Source organism: Procambarus clarkii, chromosome 44 (genome assembly GCF_040958095.1).
Source record: "Procambarus clarkii isolate CNS0578487 chromosome 44, FALCON_Pclarkii_2.0, whole genome shotgun sequence".
Classification (NCBI taxonomy): domain Eukaryota; kingdom Metazoa; phylum Arthropoda; class Malacostraca; order Decapoda; family Cambaridae; genus Procambarus; species Procambarus clarkii.
In genome coordinates, this window is record NC_091193.1 from 27,441,536 (window position 1) to 27,465,154 (window position 23,619).

At 50.5% G+C, this 23,619-nt stretch overlaps 1 protein-coding gene across 1 annotated transcript in view; it reads right to left on the reverse strand.

Annotated features, from left to right (window-relative positions):
- LOC123745428 (pseudouridylate synthase TRUB2, mitochondrial) overlaps window positions 1-23,619 on the reverse strand; it is a 41,535-nt gene that overhangs the window by 13,699 nt on the left and 4,217 nt on the right. The window contains exons 3-6 of the mRNA XM_045725982.2: window positions 13,604-13,735; window positions 11,656-11,786; window positions 6,225-6,347; window positions 2,118-2,229 (exon numbers count right to left, since the gene is read on the reverse strand). Of these exons, the coding sequence (XP_045581938.2) occupies window positions 2,118-2,229; window positions 6,225-6,347; window positions 11,656-11,786; window positions 13,604-13,735 (498 nt within the window). The remainder of the gene's footprint in view (window positions 1-2,117; window positions 2,230-6,224; window positions 6,348-11,655; window positions 11,787-13,603; window positions 13,736-23,619) is intronic.

The following is a 23,619-nucleotide window of genomic DNA, read 5'->3' on the forward strand; positions in this document are numbered from 1 at the left end:
ACACATCAGCTACAACTCCTGTAAACAGGGATGCCTGAAAAATCAGTTGAAGTGGAATGCTGAGCTCAGGTGTACATTCTCTCAGAACCCATGGTGAAACTCCATCTGGACCAACTGCTTTGCTCTTACTTAGCTCCTTGAGCATTTTTTTTCCACTTCATCTCTAGACACCTCTATGTGCTCTATGTTGTTCCCTGGAATTCTTATTATGTCTGGTTCCCTAAAGATTTCATTTTGTACAAATACACTTTGGAACTTTTCCTTTAGGGTTTCACACATTTCCTTTTCATTTTCCGTGAATCTATTTCCCATTTTCAACCTCTGAATATTAGCCATATATATATAGCCCCCGAAACCACCCGAGTCTCGGCTTCAACCCCAAAACCAGCAGACGGTCCGGAGCAGGAAACGGGGAGGGAAAGGGGCAAACAGCACCTAACCAAAACGGGGCGGCCCCGGGGCATCCGAGTGGGAAACCAACCTAGCGTGTTGCAGCAACCTAACCTAGCTTGCAACACGGATGCTGCCTGTACTATGAACAGTAATAACATCAGGAGAGTACTGGAGAACAAGCAGAGCATATCTCTCGCAAGACTCCGGGTCAAGGTGTCAGGGCCCCAACAGGTAACATGACGGAGGTAAAAATGGCGACTGTCACCCGGAGACAAGGACACAGCAACCAACGAACCTGCAGAAGACGGGTTGGAACCAGGAAGACACATTCAATGGTCCACCGAGCCCCGACAGGGTTTTCCAGGGCCCGTAGGGTAACAACTAAGGGAAGCCCGGGTAAGGTGTTGCTAACCGGTTAAAACCCAAAACTAACAAGGGGGTAGAGGACAACACTGAAAACCCCTGCAATGTGTACAATCACGGGGGCCTTGCAGAGGGCCACCAAGCACTGCCAGTGGAACTATAGCCACACTAGGCAGACCCCCACCAGGCAAATGAAATGCCCTAACCAGCACAATACCAGTCCCTACCCAGGGCCAAACAAGGGCCCCAAGCCTCAGCTGGCCCCAAGGGCAAGGCAAATGCTGAGCAGCAAGAACCTCTACGGGAATGGTTCTCGAACGCCCCAGGGAAGATAACCCTGTTACACAGAGGCAGTACTCACAGGGTGCTTAGGGAAGGAAGCCCCTAAGCGCATGCAGCCCCGGTACTGATGAGGAACACCTGGCCACCACACAATATAACACACGGCAGTGAACGCCACACAAGGCAAACACCACCTAGGAAACTGAAGCCAGAGAAGCGTCTATCCCAGTTGACATTAGCTTACGAACTGATGCTAGGCAGCTGGCGCGGTAGGTTCGGGGCTCCCCCCACCCCCTCTCGAGGCGGGGAGGGCTGTACGGATGATCGGCGTGGCAGTAAAGTGTGATGTTTGCTTGTTTCCTTGGGATTGTAGGGAGTTTCTACTTCTCTGTTTGGTTTTCTGTTTTAGTTTTTTACCATGTGGGGTTTGTTTTGTTATGCCTACCTTTCTGGGTGCCTAACCCCAGTCGATGACAGATAAGGAAAAACCCCAACCACAAGGGGGTTTTTCAGGGCCATTGCTCCCTGAAGCCTCTCTGAAGAGGCCAGGTTCTGGCGCTGGTCCCTGGTAGGTCTGAACTCCTTAGCTAATGTCCCGGTCTAATATAACATACATTACCCCGATAAGCTCCAGGGAGCCGTAGGGGCTCCCCACAGAAAAGCACAAAAACAATTAAATTCTTCACTAAAAATTCAAGCGCGGTCGTCACTTGGCAGGAGACACTGTTAAACAGAAGCGCCGCACTTGCGACAGACCCGTACGTGTATGAACAAACTCCGAGCACCGAGGAAAACAACAATGAATCAAATTTTTTGGAGAGATTGAGTACGAGTTTCGAATCAAATTTTCTGAAGAAATTAAGTACGACGAGTATCATATTGAATTTTTCGGAGAAATTGGGTACGAGTACCCAAAAATATGAAAACAGCGGCATTACGAGAACCGAGGTTCCACTGTGCTATACTGCTTAGTATTCACTTGCACAACACTATACATATTATGCTTGTATATATTCACTAGAGGCACTAAATGCTTCACTTTAAAATTTTTAAATCTATAAAAACTAATGCATACATACCAAGAGTAAAATAAGGGAGATTAAATTCCACAATACTGAGGCCATATATCATAGGGGCTGATGTCATGGCTGGCCTTACTAGCCCGTTCGAAGACAGAGCCTCGTACGCCTCCTGTTTTTCACAAAAAAAAAACAAAATTTGTTTAACATGACAGAAATAAATGTTAAAATCTATAGTAAAATAACTTGAAGTGCCAAGCTAATTTTTAATTCAAACTAAATTGGATCATATATCCATACTGTATATCCAGTCTATCTAGTTTTTGTCCTCCTCCTCCACCACTGGGAACACACCACCCTTCCTGCCTTTGTCAAGGGTATTAACTCGTGGCACTGGAGAAAGCTACGCATCTCTCCGAGACATAAGATGGTTGTCCATTGCATTTAACAATCAAGTTAGAATTAAAGAGGTCATAGCTTTAATATATGAGCTAGAAGGGTACCAAATCTCTTCCAGTGCATGTTAATCTAGATGAACCATCCAGTCACCAAACTCTGGCTATATTCAATACAGGGAAGGAAAGTGGTAATCTTGGAAAAAATGAGATGAGACAAAATAATTATGGTACATTTCATTATTGAAAAGTTTATCAAAATAGTATACAGTAGTTTAAGACTTGTAAAGTCAAGAATTAGAGCAGAGGAAATGAACAATCTGAATTGCATATATGGTGGTAAAAGAGAGTGATTAAGGATTTAATTATGTGTAGAAGTCAGTAATATTAATTATGTGTAGAAGTCAGTAATATTAATTATGTGTAGAAGTCAACAATAGTAGAGACCATGAATGATGATAGACAAATGAACAGTGTATTCAGGTGAATCTGCAGCTAGGGTGAGGAGAGGAAGATCAAGAAGACGGGAAGAAATGCAGCATCTTAGGAAGTATAAGCAGAGAACAAGGCTACGTAGCAGCAGTTTGTGAAGTGTAAACGCACATGACAACTCACGACAGGAACTGTAAACATGTGCACATGAACCATTTGGATGCTATTATGCATACATTACTGCAGTATGGTGGTGGTGGTTGTCTGTGATGGTAGAGTGTGGTTACCTTGAGATGATTTCGGGGCTTAGTGACCCCACGGCCCGGTCCTCAACCAGGCCTTCTCGTTGCTGGACTGGTCAACCAGGCTGTTGGACACGGCTGCTCGTAGCCTGACGTATGAGTCACAGTCTGGTTGATCAGATATCCTTTGGAGGTGCTTATCAAGTTCTCTCTTGAACACTGTGAGGGGTCGGCCAGTTATGCCCCTTATGTGTTGAGGAAGTGTGTTGAACAGTCTTGGACCTCTGATGTTGATGGAGGTCTCTCTCAGCGTACAGTACCTATTGCACCTCTGCTTTTCAACAGGGATATTCTGCACATCCTGCCATGCCTTCTGGTCTCATGTGGTGTTATTTCTGTGTGCAGGTTTGGGACCAGCCCCTCTAGTTTCAACTTCTAAACTATTATGTATCTCTCCCACCTGCACTCAAGAGAATACAGATTTAGGCTCTTTAGTCGGTCCCAATAGTTTAGATGTTTTACTGTGTGGATGCTAGCAGTAAAGGATCTCTGTACGCTCTCCAGGTCGGCAATTTCTCCAGCTTTGAAAGGGGCTGTCATTGTGCAACAGTACTCCACTCGAGAGAACTAGCATCTTGAACAGTATCATCAGTAAAACATCTCTAGTGTGAAAGGTTCTTGTTATCCAACCTATCATTTTTCTTGCAGTTGTGACGGCCACTTTATTGAGTTCTATAAAGGTAAGGTCTTCCGACATCAGTACACCCAAATCCTTTACATTGCCCTATTGTTCTATGTTATGATTTGACCGAGTTTTGTACGTGGTTTGTTTTTATATTTTAATTTTCTGAAATGCAGGAGCTGGAACTTATCATCGTTAAACAAAGATAAACGTGGCGGTGCTGGGTGTCTGTGATGCTGGAGTGTGGTGGTGCTGGGTGTCTGTGATGGTGGAGTGTGGCGGTGCTGGTTGTCTGTGATGCTGGAGTGTGGCGGTGCTGGGTGTCTGTGATGGTGGAGTGTGGTGGTGCTGGGTGTCTGTGATGCTGGAGTGTGGTGGTGCTGGGTGTCTGTGATGGTGGAGTGTGGTGGTGCTGGTTGTCTGTGATGGTGGAGTGTGGTGGTGCTGGGTGTCTGTGATGCTGGAGTAAGGTGGTGCTGGTTGTCTGTGATGCTGGAGTGTGGTGGTGCTGGTTGTCTGTGATGCTGGAGTGTGGCGGTGCTGGGTGTCTGTGATGCTGGAGTGTGGCGGTGCTGGGTGTCTGTGATGGTGGAGTGTGGTGGTGCTGGGTGTCTGTGATGCTGGAGTGTGGTGGTGCTGGGTGTCTGTGATGGTGGAGTGTGGTGGTGCTGGTTGTCTGTGATGCTGGAGTGTGGCGGTGCTGGGTGTCTGTGATGCTGGAGTGTGGTGGTGCTGGGTGTCTGTGATGCTGGAGTGTGGTGGTGCTGGTTGTCTGTGATGGTGGAGTGTGGTGGTGCTGGGTGTCTGTGATGCTGGAGTGTGGCGGTGCTGGTTGTCTGTGATGCTGGAGTGTGGCGGTGCTGGGTGTCTGTGATGCTGGAGTATGGTGGTGCTGGTTGTCTGTGATGCTGGAGTGTGGTGGTGCTGGGTGTCTGTGATGCTGGAGTATGGTGGTGCTGGTTGTCTGTGATGCTGGAGTGTGGTGGTGCTGGTTGTCTGTGATGCTGGAGTGTGGCGGTGCTGGGTGTCTGTGATGCTGGAGTGTGGTGGTGCTGGGTGTCTGTGATGCTGGAGTGTGGTGGTGCTGGGTGTCTGTGATGCTGGAGTGTGGCGGTGCTGGTTGTCTGTGATGCTGGAGTGTGGCGGTGCTGGTTGTCTGTGATGCTGTAGTGTGGCGGTGCTGGTTGTCTGTGATGCTGGAGTGTGGTGGTGCTGGTTGTCTGTGATGCTGGAGTGTGGTGGTGCTGGGTGTCTGTGATGCTGGAGTATGGTGGTGCTGGTTGTCTGTGATGCTGGAGTGTGGCGGTGCTGGTTGTCTGTGATGCTGGAGTGTGGCGGTGCTGGGTGTCTGTGATGCTGGAGTGTGGCGGTGCTGGGTGTCTGTGATGCTGGAGTGTGGCGGTGCTGGGTGTCTGTGATGCTGGAGTGTGGCGGTGCTGGGTGTCTGTGATGCTGGAGTGTGGCGGTGCTGGGTGTCTGTGATGCTGGAGTGTGGTGGTGCTGGGTGTCTGTGATGCTGGAGTGTGGTGGTGCTGGGTGTCTGTGATGCTGGAGTGTGGTGGTGCTGGGTGTCTGTGATGCTGGAGTGTGGTGGTGCTGGTTGTCTGTGATGCTGGAGTGTGGCGGTGCTGGGTGTCTGTGATGCTGGAGTGTGGCGGTGCTGGGTGTCTGTGATGCTGGAGTGTGGCGGTGCTGGGTGTCTGTGATGGTGGAGTGTGGTGGTGCTGGGTGTCTGTGATGCTGGAGTGTGGCGGTGCTGGTTGTCTGTGATGCTGGAGTGTGGCGGTGCTGGTTGTCTGTGATGCTGGAGTGTGGTGGTGCTGGGTGTCTGTGATGGTGGAGTGTGGCGGTGCTGGGTGTCTGTGATGCTGGAGTGTGGCGGTGCTGGGTGTCTGTGATGCTGGAGTGTGGCGGTGCTGGGTGTCTGTGATGGTGGAGTGTGGTGGTGCTGGGTGTCTGTGATGCTGGAGTGTGGTGGTGCTGGGTGTCTGTGATGCTGGAGTGTGGTGGTGCTGGTTGTCTGTGATGCTGGAGTGTGGTGGTGCTGGGTGTCTGTGATGGTGGAGTGTGGTGGTGCTGGGTGTCTGTGATGGTGGAGTGTGGTGGTGCTGGGTGTCTGTGATGGTGGAGTGTGGTGGTGCTGGGTGTCTGTGATGCTGGAGTGTGGCGGTGCTGGTTGTCTGTGATGCTGGAGTGTGGCGGTGCTGGTTGTCTGTGATGCTGGAGTGTGGTGGTGCTGGTATAATACAGTGAATGGCAGGGAGTTATTTGTTTAATATCTTAAGAGTTCTTTTCCATTATGGTTTCGTGTCTTCCCCAGGCTCATACAGACTCCTGTAGAATACAAAAAAATACAAACTGTATTCAGTTTGTAATTAGAGTACAAACTGTACTCCTAGATCAATTAATGCTTTACCTGTGAGTGTGGATCCAGACCTAAATAGTCGATTGCCTTGCGTTGATGAGCCGCCTGAATGGTCATGATGGCCCTCAACAACTTGCCACGTGTCACATGGCCCCATCTGGCTCTCTCTACCACCTGTTCACACAAAACCAGAGATAATCACCTGAGAAAGTTTAGGGGGGAATTATATTAAATCATATACAAAGAATTTTTGTTTAAATTTGTTATTACATAATACAAAATTATAATAAACGTAAGATAAAACAAAAAACTCTTGCAGTAGAAGCATCCTTCTAAACCTTCCAGATGAATGAAACGAAACGAAATGAAACGCCATTTTCTGGGTGAGACCCGGAGGCTCCCCGGAGTTTATCCAGGCTGATATGCTAATGTCAGCCTTTGGCATCAGTCATGTGTATGGAGTACTATGGGCCTACTGGGGACCACGAGCCAGAACCTGGCCCCCCTCAGAGAGGCACGAGGAGCAATGGCCTATAGAAACCCCCTGTGTGGTTGGAAGCATTCTATGTCTGCCATTGACCGGGTCTGGCACGCAGAAAGGTAAGCATCCCAAAACAAACCCCTATTCTGGTTGCTACCAAAAGCCAAACAACTGGATAGAACTACCCTAAAAGAAAAGAACAAACGAGCATGACATCACACGTCGCCGTGCCACTGTCTGCGCAGCTCCCCCCCCCCTCCCTGGGAGGGGGGAAGGGGGAGCCCCAGACCTCTTGCGCCGGCTATCCACCGTCAGTTCTGAGGCTGGATGTCAAAACGCAAAAAAATGCCGACCGGAGGGAGGAAGGGATGCTGGGGAGCCTCTAGGTCTCACCCAGAAAATGGCGTTTCATTACATTCAACGCTGGTTTTGTGGAGGGAGCCCCTTCGGCTACTCGGAGCTAACTACCCACAGAGAAAAACATAAAGATTTACCCCGGGAGGCGGTCGTTGCTCACTCCTCAACTCAAACTCGAGACAACTGGCGGAAGCCGCCGACCCAAAGTGACACAGGCCCGACGAGGCTCAGGCACATTCACTGGGTGACGAGCAGCCAAGACCCTGTTCGACCGCCAAAAGCCTGTGCCTGAATGTCTGCCCAGGACATGTTGCCAAAGACGGCAGCAAGAGCAGTGAACTTACCTCATGGGCACGGGGATAGACTGCAGGCTGGCTAGCCTTAATAACTCTGCGGACGAGCTGGGAGACCCTCTCTTGAGGTTATCTTGAGATGATTTCGGGGCTTTTTAGTGTCCCCGCAGCCCGGTCCTCGACCAGGCCTCCACCCCCAGGAAGCAGCCCGTGACAGCTGACTAACACCCAGGTACCTATTTCACTGCTAGGTAACAGGGGCATAGGGTGAAAGAAACTCTGCCCATTGTTTCTCGCCGGCGCCTGGGATCGAACCCAGGACCACAGGATCACAAATCCAGCGTGCTGTCCGCTCGGCCGACCGGTTCCCAAACCACGAACAGGGAAGAAAAGAAACCGGATCAACCCAAAGTGCGTGCCCGGACACCCAAGCACCCCCACATCCCCAAGCCAGTCCGAAGACACCTCCAGGAGGGAAAAGAAGCGCAAGGCCGAAGCCAAGAGACCCCAGGCACGCAAGTCCTCGGCCACCTGCGCAGCCGACAGGGAGGGGAACCTGCACATGGAGCTGCAAAACGTCCCCCAGGAAAATCTGAACCATCATCGAGACTTTGCGCCACTCAAGTGTGCGGGAATGACAGAAAGAATGCCAAGCCTCCAAACCAAACAGTCCACCAGCCAGGACGACTCCAGAATCCTTTAACGGACCCAGAAAGTGAACGAATTCCCAAACCTGAAATACGACGGATCCATCACCGAGGCGTAATCCGGGTCACGCAGGAGGTAAGACACCAGGACCGCCCGCACCGTAGACGGTTGGATGCGGGAAGCCGAAAACCTCCAGAAATATGGAACCGACGCATCTGAGGGAACACGAAACCGAGCCTGGGGAGGGGCAGATGCCAAATCCAACTCATACAGAGAGAAGTGGGGGTGATGGGAAAGAGAACCCCACTCCTTGTAACAATAAACCCCACTCCGAGGGTAGTAAAAGCCAGGCAGGGTCCAGCGGGGCTCAAGGCCCCAAGTCAGCCCCTCCCCAGTCCCAAGATCCCCTCCTCGGGACCCGGGGCCGAGTCATCCCCCAGAGCACCCACCCCTAAAGAAAGAGCCGGTGCAGCCAAGTAAGCCGAACAGAAGGGGGGTCCACTGGTCAGACCCAGAGGCTTCGGCAGGGAGAGTGGACTCGAATGCCTCCATCGCCACACCGGAAGGGGCAACCCCTGAGACCGTCCGAGACTCAAGACCATCTAAACCCTGCCCCGACCCCAAAACTCTCAGACGTTTCAGGGCCGGAAGCAGGGGGTGGGGGGGCCGGGACACACCACAGCAGGGAGAAGGACGAGGGGTGCGCACTGAACCAAGGTCGAAGTGACTCCCACCCCCAAGTCCGGGTCCCTATAAGCAAAACGGGGCAGCCTCGGGGCATCCGGGTGAGCAACCAACCTAGCGCATTGCAACAACCAAAACGATCATGCAACGCCTGCGCTGCCTGTACCCGTAGAACATCATCTTGAAATTGTGTAAACTGAGTCACGAGCAGGCAACAGAACTCGCATGACTTGGGGTCGAAGGTGTCACCGACCCAACAGGCAACGTGACGGAGGCAAAAACTGTGAGGGTCGCCCTGGGTCAAAGGGACCGAGCAACCCTCGAACTCGCACAAAGCGACGGGGGGACTCCGGGGACACATCCATCGGACCCATGTGCCCCCTAGGGGATTCCCAGGGTCCTGAGCGCTTAATGAAAACTCACGCCCAGGTAATCCCAGGCAGGGTACTGCTAACTGGAGTTCAAAACTATCAAAGAACTGTCTAAAGCTGAACCCCAGGGACATGTACACTCACAGGGACCTATCTTGAGGTTATCTCGAGATGATTTCGGGGCTTTTTAGTGTCCCCGCAGCCCGGTCCTCGACCAGGCCTCCACCCCCAGGAAGCAGCCCGTGACAGCTGACTAACACCCAGGTACCTATTTTACTGCTAGGTAACAGGAGCATAGGGTGAAAGAAACTCTGCCCATTGTTTCTCGCCGACGCCCGGGATCGAACCCAGGACCACAGGATCACAAGTCCAGCGTGCTGTCCACTCGGCCGACCGGCTCCCGCCCGGGAGGGGGCACCACCAGAAAACAACTGTGCACAGGTCAGGCACAAAAAAGGGGGAAGCAAGGCAGGCTTTACCCCCTTACAGGGCAAAAACAAAAAGAAATCTAAACCCTGCAAGAGGACAACGTACCCCAAGGAACAGAGCCAGCTGCTGTAAGTGGTGAAAATAAGCTGCGCAGTACCCTGCGCCCCACCAGTGCAAACTGCCTCTCACCCTAAGGTGAACCAGGAAGACAAAACCCTAAGCACCCAAAGGGCAGCCAAAAACCGAGCAGTAATACGGCCTAGCAGAGGCAGACCCTGAGGAACTTGTGGAAGGTAACCCCAAGCACCAAGGGCAGTACTTACAGGGCATCTAGAAACGATAACCCTAGGCGCATGCAGCCCGAGTACTGTAGAATAACTCCTGTCTTGCGCAACCCCTGGAAGACAGCCACCACACTCAAAGCACAGTGCTGGAAACGCTGGAGCCAAGCACACGACCTCCGCCTCTAGCATCAGCCTGAGAACTGACAGTAGATAGTCAGCGCGAGGGGTCTGGGGCTCCCCCTTCCCCCCTCACAGGGAGGTGGGGGCTGCTCAGAAAGCGGCGCGGCGACGTGTGATGTCATGCTCGTTTGCTCGTTTCTTTTAGGGGAGTTCTATCCAGTTGTTCGGCTTTTGGTAGCAATATTTTCACCAGAATAGGGGTTTGTTTTGGGATGCTTACCTTTCTGGGTGCCTGACGCAGTCGATGGCAGGAATAGAATGCCTCCAACCACACGGGGTTTCTACAGGCCATTGCTCCCCATGCCACTTTGAGGGGGCCAGGTTCTGGCTCATGGTCCCTAGTAGGCTCACAGAACTCCATACACATGACTGATGCCAAAGTCTGACATTAGCATATTAGCCTAGTAAGCTCCAGGGAGCCGAAGGGGCCCCCCCCAGAAAATACATGAAGCACAATTAACAACCCTTGGCAGGTGCTGGCACACGTCAAAGTGTGAGCAAATATTTAGAATAGAAGCAACAAAATATGTTTATATTATTACACGCAAGTTCTCCATTCCCAGATGGGTAAAATATACCTTTTGACCTCCCCAGCTGCCCTTCTTTACCAACAAAGACCACATGTTCATTCGAAGATGCTGCCAAACCCCATTTATGAATGAAAAGTTCTTTACACATGACCCACAACTGATGATGTTCAAACATTTCTCTAACAGTGCTTTACTGATGAACTCTGTTTGAATCACAACTCTACAAGTGCTTCACCCACATGCTACAAATGCAAATAATTGCCAACAGATCCTAAACACCTAACTTAATAATATAACTAAAAATGCCCAATTTGCTAATATATAATAATATTAATTCAAATTTGGGAAAATTCCTATATTGAACGAATGGCACGCTAAAATTTATGACTGTCTTTAGGGTCAGATGCTGAATGGAATGAACATAGCCTGAGGATGAGTTGTTTGTTGATGGGTGAAATATGCTTCTATACCTTTCCAGAGGTGAAATATGTTTCTAAAACTTCCCAAACGAGTGAAGTATGCTTCTAAGCCTTCCTAGGTCGGTGAAATGATTCTAAACCTTCCCAAATGGATGATGCCTGCTTTGAAATCTTTGCAGATGATGAAGTATAATTCTAAACCTTCCCAGATTGCCAAGTTAGCTTCTAAACCTTCTCAGATGTGTGAAGTATATTAAACATCATAATTTGATTGATCACATACATGTTTGCCACTGCAGCAAAACAACTGCTGAGTACAGAGAGGACAAACTACTAAGAATGACATTGAGAAACACCAAGAAGAGAGTAGACCGTACTGAAGAAGTCTATCTCATCTTGGTGTTCTGTACATCACAACTGTTGAAGTTTTACAATATAGTGTTGGCAAATACTGTACGGTACTGTATAATGTTTTGAGAAATTTATATCATTCAATCATCTGAATAAAATTAGATAAATAAAAACACATTTACTTAATTTACTAATTATATTTGATGATTTCAAACTAATTTCTCAATTGTAATGAATATTTATGTACTGTATACCTGTACAGAGGGCATGTTCTAATGTTTAGTAAATTCTTAAGTAATTTTAATAGTACGCATCCTTTATGTGTAGATGTAAACAATGACATTTGGTATTATAATAACAAACATGCCAAGACTAATAGACTAATTTGTAACCAAACTGTCACTACTGCCAAACACGGTACAACGACAAGCATTAGAATTAGGAACATGACTCACCTTGCCATCATAAAAATGAGTATCTGTGGCCCGACCAAACTGGCCAGAGATGGTGTAAGTGCGAATTAACCTTCCTTCTCTCACTCTGTGTGTTCCTTTGCTGCCTGAGTTGACTCCGAGCACGCACACTCCTGCATGTTGTGTGTTTGTCAAAGTTAGCAAGAGTCAGTTACTTATATTGTATATAAACAAAATATAGTAATACACACTGAGTGGTAAATCTTTGCCTTTTCAAACTATTCAACTTAGAATTGCTAATCAAAAATTCTTTGAATACCACCATGACATTAACAGTCTTATATTCAGACTTGTTCCAAGATCAACAACACTTTCTGTACTCATCAGTCAACTTTCTTTGTTAACTCCTTAACTAAATTATCTCACCTCATCTTTATGAAGCACCATCATTCATCTACCATTTAAACATCTCTTAGACAGAACTCAAATAATTTGGCTCTTTCTAACCTAAATCATGTATGTGACAATTCCTTTAAATCAAATGTAAATGTTTAAATAAGATGTTGAGTGGATCAGACTCCTGTATAAACGTCTACTCTTTTTAATAATTAGTAAATATAATGTTCAAGCATGACATGATGTCAGGATATAGCAGGATGCATTCATTTACCACTGAGACTACTATATGCAGGACTTGCCTAGTACACACCTGTTTAACCCTCGTGTGCAATGCCAGTGACCAGCAAATTTACACGAGTCTACCGCTGCCCGGTCCATCTCATGGCACTTACACATGTAACGGTTCTATTGTTACGTAAAGTATGGTGACAAATAAACACAGACACTAAGATACTATATATATATTTGGTCGAATATACAGAAGTACACAGGTGATACTTTGGTGTGAGTTGAGCGCACTGAGCGTCGGTACAGTATCTCGCAAGTGTCTGCTCTAGACCACACTTGAAAGTAGACTCTGGTTAATGTTTGCTATTCTGCTGCTTATATGCTCGGGCAACACCTCACCGTGTTGCCCGGGCAACGCCTCACCTCATTCATCTCCAAAGGTTGACAGGAATATTAACAATGCATTTGGAGCGAGTATATTATTGGGATAATCTACTCGCTACACACACATGAACAGCTTCTGGCAGAACACTCACACTGGTGAGTGTTCCCCTCAGGAAGAAACTCCCACTACTAGAGATGTTGTACTATGAGCAAGCTATACCACCCCCCCTGCCCTAAGGTACTCTTTCACCACATCGTGCACCCTTCTGGGTATACTCTTCAAAGCCCCCCATAGCCACATGTACATCAGTTAACCACTCACTTTAGATATTTGCCACCACCTTTTCATCCCTTTACCAGTCTGTCACTTCTTACACAGACTTATTCTAAACAGGAGGCAACACCCACTGTAGTGATTCCTTAAATACATATTTACATACAGTACATACAATTTGTTCCCAATTTAGGTAAAGATATAGCAAAAATTCACAGCTGGTTAATGTATGAGATGCCTGTACTGGGAGCATCTCCAACCATTAGGGCTCGTGTATGTAGAGAAATTTGGGGCTTATTTTTTATTTGATGTCCCAATATTGATGAAAGGTCATGCCCTCCTCCCCATCCAAAGGAAAATATAAATTAGTTCATAAAATAAGCCACAAAGGCCCCCCTCAATGGCCAATTAAAAGAGAAGCCTTACTTTTATCTTCATACTTAGGTACCTTAAGTTTAATATGAAAAGGTGCTTTCAAGATATCATTCAGAAACCACTGTACATGAAACATACTACTGGTATTAAGCCATGTTACAGTAACTATACCTCGGTGTCAGTTGGGACGTTTGTCTGCCATGCAAACAGTTTACCTATGCTGCATGTTGTACACTTCCAAGTCAAGCAAACATGTTTACTTTAAACCAATTCAATGAAAACCATTGGGATTTCCTACCAGCAATCCCTATGGTTCATATATTTTTTTACCTGAAATATTTTTATCAAGATGAAGAGCCCAAGACAACTTTAGGTCCTTTGGTTGATACCTGGAACCCAGCACCAGCGGATGGTCTGCAAAGTTCTCCTTCTGTGTGACCAAAAGTTTATCCCCAACGCTACCTGTGTGCATCATATAAAAGTTCATTCAACAAAATAACAATTGTTGAGTACAGTATAATAATTAAAGATAAGGAAATTACCCGAAATACTTCAATAATTAACCCTTAGACTGCACAATACATACATAAATGATTTGACAAAAAGCAATTTAACATAAGTTTTCACAACTTGCACAAACACTTTCCAATTTTTTTTTTGCATAATCAACTAGGCAAATGCTCCAACTTTGTCTATATGATCACAGCGTAACTTGAAAAACAAGAGAATCAAAATTAATTTTAAAACTGAATATTGAAAACTACAGATTTTCAGTTCAGAATAAAAATTATGAACTATCATTAATATGTTCATTTTATGTTATTATTCTCTAAGAACAGCATATGATCTTCATTTTCATCAAAATAGAATATAGGGTTTCAGCATAGTTTACTGTAAAAAAAAATAGTCAATAGGACATTTGAAATATGCGGCAAATTTAGAACATAAAACCAGCGTTGAATGAAATGAAACGCCATTTTCTGGGTGAGCCCCAGAGGCTCCCTGGAGCTTATCGGGCTAATGTATGTTATATTAGACCGGGACATTAGCTAAGGAGTTCAGACCTACCAGGGACCAGCACCAGAACCTGGCTCCTTCAGAGAGGTTTCAGGGAGCAATGGCCCTGGAAAACCCCCTTGTGGTTGGGGTTTTCATTATCTGCCATCGACCGGGGTTAGGCACCCAGAAAGGTAGGCATGACAAAACAAACCCCACATGGTAAAAAACTTAAAAAGAAAATGAACAGAGAGGTAGAAACTCCCTACAATCTCAAGGAAACAAGCAAAGATCACACTTTACTGCCGCGCCGATTGTCCGCGCAGCCCTCCCCACCGCGAGAGAGGGTGGGAGGGGGGGGGGGGGGAGCCCGGACATCACCGCGCCGGCTTGCCTAGCATCAGTTCGGAAGCTAAGCTTCAACCAATGCGAAAAAAACGCCGACCGGTAGGAGGGAGGGTTGCCAGGAAGCCTCCGGGGCTCACCCAGAAAATGGCGTTTCATTACATTCAAACGCTGGTTTTCTGTGGGGAGCTCCTACGGCTCCCTGGAGCTTCATACCCAAAGAGAAGGAAAGAAAGGGCTAACCCGGGAGGCAGCTGCCACAAACTCCGCCACGCGAAGCCGAGATAACAGGCTGCAACCTGCGACCCAAGGCAACAATAACGCACAGGAGCAGACACGCACATAAAGAATGGGCGGCCAAGAACCCGTGCGACCCTCAAATCCCTGTGCCCGAAATGAGCCCTAGACGTCACCAACACAGCAGCAAAAGCTGCAAACATCTGAACAGCACGGGCGCAAGGACAGACCGCAAGCTGGAAGACTTAAAAAGTCTGTGGACGACCTGGGAGACCCGAGCCCTGAAACAGGGGAACGAGGGGAACCGGATCAACCCAAAGCGCATCCCCAGACATGCTACGCAGGTAACGGCAAAAAAGCGCAACCGGACAACACAGGACGCACCCCCGGCCAAACCAATCAAGCATCAATAACCCAAGAACCCCTCCGGAAAGCAGCCGTCTCGACCGTCGCCAGGACGGCTCAGGCTGCACACGTACAAACCTACCACCAGTACTAAAGAGCAGAAACCTGAACTGAAGGGGCTACCACAAGCTGAGGAGAAGATAAGAAGGCACCCTGATCAAGGACCAGGACAACTGAGGTGACACATGAGCAGGCCGGAGGTGAAACAAAACACGAGAAAGCGTAGAAACGGGGCAGATGTAACGTCCACCCGGAATGCAAGCCAGAGCGGCTCTGCCAGCGCCACACAAAACAAGGCGACAGTAAAAAACATCAAATAACTGTAGTCCTGAAAACCCAAGACAGGACAAGACAACCCGATGCGAAAGAGACAACCACCTACAAAGAGCAAGAAAAAGTGCATAGAAATACCAGGAACGTCATACTGTCGCCAAGACGAAGCTCGCAGGTGGGACACCGTCAACAAAGCCACCTAATCACCACAGAGATGGTGATACCCGTGTCAAAATACCAGACGCGAAGAGCCGAGGAGAAGGCTGAACCAGTCACGTACAGGACCGATCCGACCTGCCGAAAGAGGCGGAGCCGCGGGAAAACGCCCCGGGTTCGGACACCTATCAAGCAGCGTCTGAAAATAAAGCTGGGCCGGCCACCAAGGGACCATAAGGACTACTCTCGTGGGAATTGGCTCCAACCGAGCCAGAAACATAAGCTGGACCGGGAGAAGAGGAACAGGTACCCCCACCTCAACCAGTCCTGCCGAAAGGCATCCACCATGAATGCCTCGCAGGCGGGTAAGGGCGCCACATAGAATGGGCGACGCCTAGACCACGCTGACTCGAAAAAGTCCATGGCCAGGAGTCCATACGCTGAGACAGCTGTTCGCCAGGACGCAGGACACGCCCCGGACATGAACCTCACGGTTAGCCAAACCCCGAGAATCCAGCAAACGAGCTACTCGAAGGAACCAACCCCAAAGGTCAACACCTAAGAGAAACCCTGTAGTTCCGGCAAAGAACCGCCAGAGAACAGTTCGAATGGAGCAGAATGGTGGAGCACCGAGTGACCCAAACCCTTCGAAGCGCAAACCAGACAGCCACGAACTCCCGAACCGTGCTGTGAGCCCGACAGACGGACAGACCCCACCATCCCCAGCCGACCTGGTGAGCACTGGTCACAAAGCCCCAGCCGAGAGATGACCCGGCCGTGAACACATCGAGCGAAGACTCGTGGAGGTGCCAAAGCACATAACCCTCAAAACCCCAAAGAGGAAGCTGGTGATGCAGCACCAGCACAAGATCCCCGGAGGAACGAACCCAACAATTGCAAGAGAGGCGGAAGGGGAGTCTCTGAAGGAACCAAACAGACGCCGAAACCAAACCCAACCCCGTGGGCAGACCAGCACGTCAAAGTTCAGACTCCCGCGCAACTGCTTGAGCAACCGCTGAGCAAACCCAGGACCCCCTCATGAACAGCCGAAGGCGGGACCACAGCCGCAGCATCACATCTGGAGGGAAAGACAAGGAGTGGCCTAAAAGCCCTAAACAAGGCCCAGCCAGGTCCGAACCCAGGACGGAAACAGATGGAATGGCCTGCAGATCACCAAGAAACCAAACCAGGCGATCTAGAAAGAACCACACCCCCTGGCGAACAGACAAGCGGACCGACTGGGAGCCCACACCAGCCAGCCGTCGAGGTAGGCCAGACACCAAATCCCAAGCAGACTCAGACAGGGCACCAAGATTCGGTAAAGATGCATAAATACACCAAACGCCAATTACAAAATAGGGAAGGCAACAAAAGCGGCAAGCCTGAAGCCCCACCACCAACTGTGCCAGTCCCGGAAAACTGGAGAGGAATGTGCCAAGAATTGACCTGGAAGTTCAGGGCCACCATCCAGGCACCCGGTCCCAACAGAAGCTGGACAGAAGACAACAGTCCTCCGATGAGGGCATAGAATCCAGGGCGCAGACTGAAGAAGTCCAGAAGAACCGCAGATTCGACAGGCCCGTGTCTGCATGGAGCAGACGGGAACCCAAAAAGGATGGGGCGGATCGACCACGTCCAATGCACCCACTAAGATGACATGACGAAGCGCAGGGGAAGAAGCCTACCCCGCCAGCCCTGAACCCCGCAAAGGGGGAGAAGCTGTTCACCACTGCCACCAGAGGCCGAAAGACAACCAAAAGCGCCCACTAACTACAGGGCCATGCGAGAGTCAACAGAGCAAGCTGCTCCCCTAGCGCCCTGTCAACAGAGAAGGGAACAGAGCCCTTTCCGAAAGAAAAAGTATACATACACATATACATATTATGTATATACACACATCCATATACAATACACATACAAGGTATGTTACCCACACGTGCACATACACATGTGCACACACACACCGTGTACACATGTACATGTACATGCATACACATACAGGTGAAAAGAAAATTACAAGCCGCCAACCAGTGGGCAGAGAGAACCACGCCGGCCAGGCGAAGAATGCACAAAACTGCATCAAAAGGCCCACCTCGACAACAAAACCCAAAATCCCAGCACGACCACAACACGTGCCAAGACCCAAAAAGATCAGTCTGCAAGCCAGGAAGACCCGGAACTCCAGAAGGCAGAACCGGGTCACACACGAGGAAACAAAGCCCCCTGAACCCACAAAAGGGGCCCAAGAGGAAGAAACCTCCGGAACGAAACCAAAGAACCCAAAGGAACCTGGAATCGAACCAGGGGGAACCCAAACCACCACATTTGCCAGCGGAGATACACCACAGAAGGCAAAGCACAGCCCCCAGACAGAACCCCCAGGGAAACGGTCAAAACAGACTGAAAACCGAAGGACAAGGTGTGGGAGCAAGCATAACAGTCAGGGACACTGAACCCAAATCCAAGGGCCCAGACCCAAAACACACACAAAATGGTAAACCCGGTGTAAAATCAACACTCAAACGTTCCCAGAGGAACAGGAAACGGGCAGAAAACACCAGAAAAGCAAAGAAACGACAACAGGAGAATAAAACCCCTGAAAAAGTTGAAAACCTCACTCCCAGACACTCGCTCGCACACCCAGGCGCATGAAAACAAACAGCAACGCCGCCCTGGTGGCCACGCCAGGAAACCGGAAGAAAAAATGGCCACCAGAACAGAGGGCTGTGACTGACGCAAAAGATACGAAAACACGCCAGCAAAAGTGGGAAGCAAGCAGACTGGATGGGTGAAAAACTCCGCCCAGAAGCAGAAAACCCAGGCAGGGGCAAACCGCCCCAGAACTGCAAGCAGGCATCCCCTACAGCCCCGGGAACCTGCAACAGAGGCCCCGGGGCAGAGCCGTCCTCCAAGCCCTCCGCCCTTAAAGAAAAGGAAGAGTCCAAGGGAAAGGCAGCAAGAAAGGGCCGCTGGTAAGACCCAGAAGCCTCGGCAGGAGGAACAGGCTCGAAAACCTCCGTCCCCAACCCGAACGGGGCAGCCCCCGAAAACCGCCAGTCTCGGCCCCAACCCCAAAACCCGTAGATGGTCTGGAGCCGGGAACAGGGAGGGAAAGGGGCGAACAGCACCTAACCAAAACAGGGCGGCTTCGGGGCATCCGAGTGGGAAACCAACCTAGCGTGTTGCAGCAACCTAACCTAGCTTGCAACACGGATGCTGCCTGTACTCTAAACAGTAATAACATCAGGAGAGTACTGGAGAACAAGCAGAGAATATCTCTCGCAAGACTTCGGGTCAAGGTGTCAGTAACCCAACAGGCAGCATGATGGAGGTAAAAGTGGCAACTGTCACCTGGAGACAAGGGCACAGCAACCAACAATCCAGTACAAGACAGGTTGGGACCCGGAAGACACATTCAATGGTCCACCGAGCCCAGACAGGGGTTTCCAGGGCCTGTAGGCTATCTGCTACGGGAAGCCCGGGCAAGGTGTTGCTAACCGGTTAAAATACCCAAAAATAACAAGAGGGTAGAGGACAACACTGAAAACCCCTGCAACGTGTACAATCACGAGGGCCTAGCAGAGGGCCACCAAACACTACCAGTGGAACTATAGCCACACTGAGCAGACCCCCACCAGGCAATTGAAAATAAAACACAATAAAACCCCTGCAAAAGTACACCGTTTCCAGAGGCAACAGGAACCGGTCGCCTCTTAGGTGGCAGGTCGCGCAACACCTTGACGCCCTAACCAGCACAATACCAGTCCCTACCCAGGGCCAAACAAGGGCCCCAAGCCCCAGCTGGCCCCAAGGGCAAGGCAAATGCCGAGCAGCAAGAACCTCTACGGGAATGGTTCCCGAACGCCCCAGGGAAGATAACCTTGTCACGCAAGGGCAGTACTCACAGGGCGCTTAGGGAAGGAAGCCCCTAAGCACATGCAGCTCCGGCACTGATGAGGTACTCCTGGCCACCGCACAACACAACACATGGCAGTGAATGCCACACAAGGCAAACACCGCCTAGGAAACTGAGGCCAGAGAAGCGTCTAGCCCAGTTGACATTAGCTTACAAACTGATGCTAGGTCCGGTAGGTAGGTCCGGGGCTCCCCCCTCCCCCTCTTGGGGCGAGGAGGGCTGCACGGACGATCGGCGCAGCAGTAAAGTGTGATGTTTGCTTGTTTGCTTGTTTCCTTGGAATTGTAGGGAGTTTCTACCTCTCCGTTCGTTTTTTTGTTTTAAACCACAAGGGGGTTTTCCAGGGCTATTGCTCCCTGAAACCTCTTTGAAGGGGCCAGGTTCTGGCGCTGGTCCCTGGTAGGTCTGAACTCCTTAGCTAATGTCCTGGTCTAATATAACATACATTAGCCCGATAAGCTCCAGGGAGCCGTAGGGGCTCCCCACATAAAAACAGCGTTGAAGGTAATGAAATGCCATTTTCTGGGTGAGACCTGGGTAAGACCCGGAGGCGCCCCGGAACTATCCAGGCTGATAGGCTAATGTCAGACTTTAGCATCAGTCATGTGTATGGAGTTCTGTGGGCGTACCAGTGACCACGAGCTAGAACCTGGCCCCCCTCAGATGAGGCACAGGGAGCAATGGCCTTTAGAAACCCCCGTATGGTTGGAAGCATTCTATGTCTGCCATCGACCGGGGCAAGCACCCAGAAAGGTAAGCGTCCCAAAACAAACCCCTATTCTGGTGAAAATTGCTACCAAAAGCCGAACAAGTGGATAGAACTCCCCAAAAAGAAACAAACAAACGAGCATGACGTCACATGTCGCCGCGTCGCTGTCCGTGCAGCGGGGAAGGGGTAGCCCCATACCCCCATGCCGAATATCCACCCTTCAGTTCTGAGGCTGGATGTTAAAACATGCAAAAAAAAAAAACAAAAAAATGCCGACCAGGGAGAAGGATGGATGTCAGGGAGCCTCTGGGTCTCACCCAGAAAATGGAGTTTCATTACATTCAACGCTGGTTTTCTGGGGGGAGCCCCTGCAGCTCCCCGGAGCTAACTACGCACAGAGGAAAAGTAGAGGGACTTACTCGGGAGGCGGAACCTGCTCACTCCTCAACCCGAAGTCGAGACAACTGGCTGCAACCGCCGACCCAAAGAGACAGACTCGATTAGGCCCAGGAACGTTCACGAGGTTGCGCGCAGCCAAGACCCTGTTCGACCCCCAAAAACCCCACGCCCGAATGTCACCCCAGGACATGTTGCCAAAGACGGCAGCAAGAGCAGCGAACTTACCAACGTCATGGGCACGGGGGATAGACCGCAGGCTGGCTAGCCTAAATAACCCTGCAGACGACCTGGTAGACCCGCACCCGCGAACAGGATAGAAGGGAGATTGGATCAACCCAAAGCGCGTCCACGGACACAGAAGCCATGGCGCGCAAATAACGGCAGAGGGCCGCAACCAGACACAAAACATGATGCACCCCCGACGTAACCAACCAAGCATCAACAACCCAAGGACCCATCTGGAATGCAGCAGTCTCATTCTTTGCCATAATAGAAGGAGACGGCGGCAGACGAACAAACCGATCACCACGACTGAAAGAGCAGAAACCCCTGCGCCGGAGGAGAGCACGAAGCTTCTCGACTCGACCCCCAGACGCTAATGCCAACAGGAAAAGAGCCTTCGTGAAACAATTGGGAACCGAGGGGCCACAACAAAACGAGGAGAAGGGAGAAAAGAGAGCACCCGGTCCAATGACCAGGACAGCTCAGACGGCGCATGAGCAAGCCGGAGGTGAAACAACGCACGAGACAGCTTGCGAAACGGCACAGAAGTTACATCAATAACTAAAGCAAGGTTCAGCGGCTCCGCCAGCGCCGCACGATATGAGGTGACAGTATTCGGCATAAGATGACAGTCCTGGAACAACCAAGAGAGAAAGGACAACACCACCTGAACCGAAAGCGAAGCACAATGACGAAGTGTCAAAAAGAACCGGAAGGACCGCCAGGAAACCTCATACTGCCACCGAGATGAAGCCCACAGGTGGGACACTAACAAGAAAGCCACCTGATAACCATAAAGGTGATGATAAACTTAGAGTCAAAAATAACATACGTGAAGACTCGAGGAGAAGATCAAACCAGCCACGTAACGCTCCGATCCAATCTGTTGGAAAAGGGAGAGCTGCGGGAAAACCTCCAAGTTCAAACACCAAGCAAGCAGCGCCTGAAACTATGGATGGGCCGACCACCACGGGGCCAAGAGAACTACTCTCCCCTGGTACGTCTCCAAGCGAGTTAGGACCTGGAGCATCAACTGAACCGGGGGAAAGAGGTACAGGAACCCTCACCTCCATCAACCCTGCTAAAAGGCATCGACCCCGACGGCCTCGCAATCGGGGAAGGGCACCACATACAGCAGAAGGCGCCGCGACCACTCAGACGAGAAAAGGTCAACCTCGGGGCACCTGAACGTCTGACAGAGCCAACGGAAGGAGCCGGCATCGACCATCCATTCCGTGGACAGGGGAACGAAGCAAGACTGAGCGTCCGCCAAGACATTGGACACTCCCTGGACAATGTTGGACACTCCCCGCACATGAACTGCCAGGAGGCCAAACACCAAGAACTCAGCAGACGAGTCACCCAAAGCGACCAGCGCCAAAGAGCCAAGGACTGCATTGAACCCCCTCGGTTCAGGCAATGAACCACCAGGGAGTAGTCTGAATGGAGCCGGATTGTCGATCCGCGGGCGACCCCAAACCCTCGGGAGAGCAAACCCACACCGCCAAGAACTCCCGCAGAGTGCTGTGGGCCCGACGGAAGGACGGACCCCACCATCCCTGGCTGGCCTGGTGAGCACTGGTCACAAAGCCCCAGCCAAGAGCCGACACATCTGTGAACACATTGAGCGAGGGCTCGGGCAGGCGCCAAGGCACTGAACCCCGAAAAACCCGAAGAGGAAGCCGGCGACGCAGCAATCGACGCAAGGCCCCAGGGGGCTGAACCCAGCGATCACGAGAGAGGCAAAAGGGACGTCCCCAAAGGAACCAGAACAGCCGATGATCATCGAACAGGTAGACCATCATCGCAAAGTTTAGGCTCCCGCACAGACCCTCGAACAACCGCCGGTGATCCGGGAACCCTCCAGAAACAGGCACATGCAGGACAGCAGCTGCAGGAGAGACTCCGGAGGAAGAGACAAAGAAGCGGTCTGAGAATCCAACACGAGACCCAGCCAAGACCGAACTTGGGAGGTATCCAGATGGGACTTCCTCCAGTTCACCAAGAACCCAAACCCGGCGAGCTGGGAAAGAACCAAATCCCTGGCTAGCAAGCAAGCTGACCGGCTGGGAGCCCAAACCAGCCAGAAACCGCATCCCGCAGGATTGGCGCAAAGAGCTTCAACAAGGCAGTCAGCCGACGAGCGAGTCGCTGAGCCCAAGGCACCGGACCCAGAAACGGCCCCAAGTGTCCCCACATCCTCCTCAAGCCAGTCCAAAGACAGCTCAAGGAGGGAAAAGAAACGCAAAGCTGAAGCCAAGAGGTCACGGGCACGCAAATTCTCGGTCACCTGCGCAGCCGAAAGGGATGGAACCTGCACATGGAGCGGCACAACGCCAACATTCTGAGGGAAGGGCAGGGGCAAACAAGCACTCATTGAGATGCTCAAGGTCGCCCCATAGGAAAACCTGAACCACCGTTGAAGCCTCGTGTACAGGAACGATAGAAGGAATGCGAAGCCTCCAAAGCAAACACAGGACAGTTCGCCAGCCAGGACGACTCAGGAACCTCATAACGGACCCAGAAAGGGAACAATGTCCCAAACATGAAAGACGGATCCATAACTGAGGCATAATCCGGGTCACGCAGGAGGTAAGACGCTAGAGCTGCCCGCACCGCAGACGGTTGGATGCGGGAAGCCGAAAACCTTCGGAAAGACGAAACCGACACACCCGGGGGAATACAGAA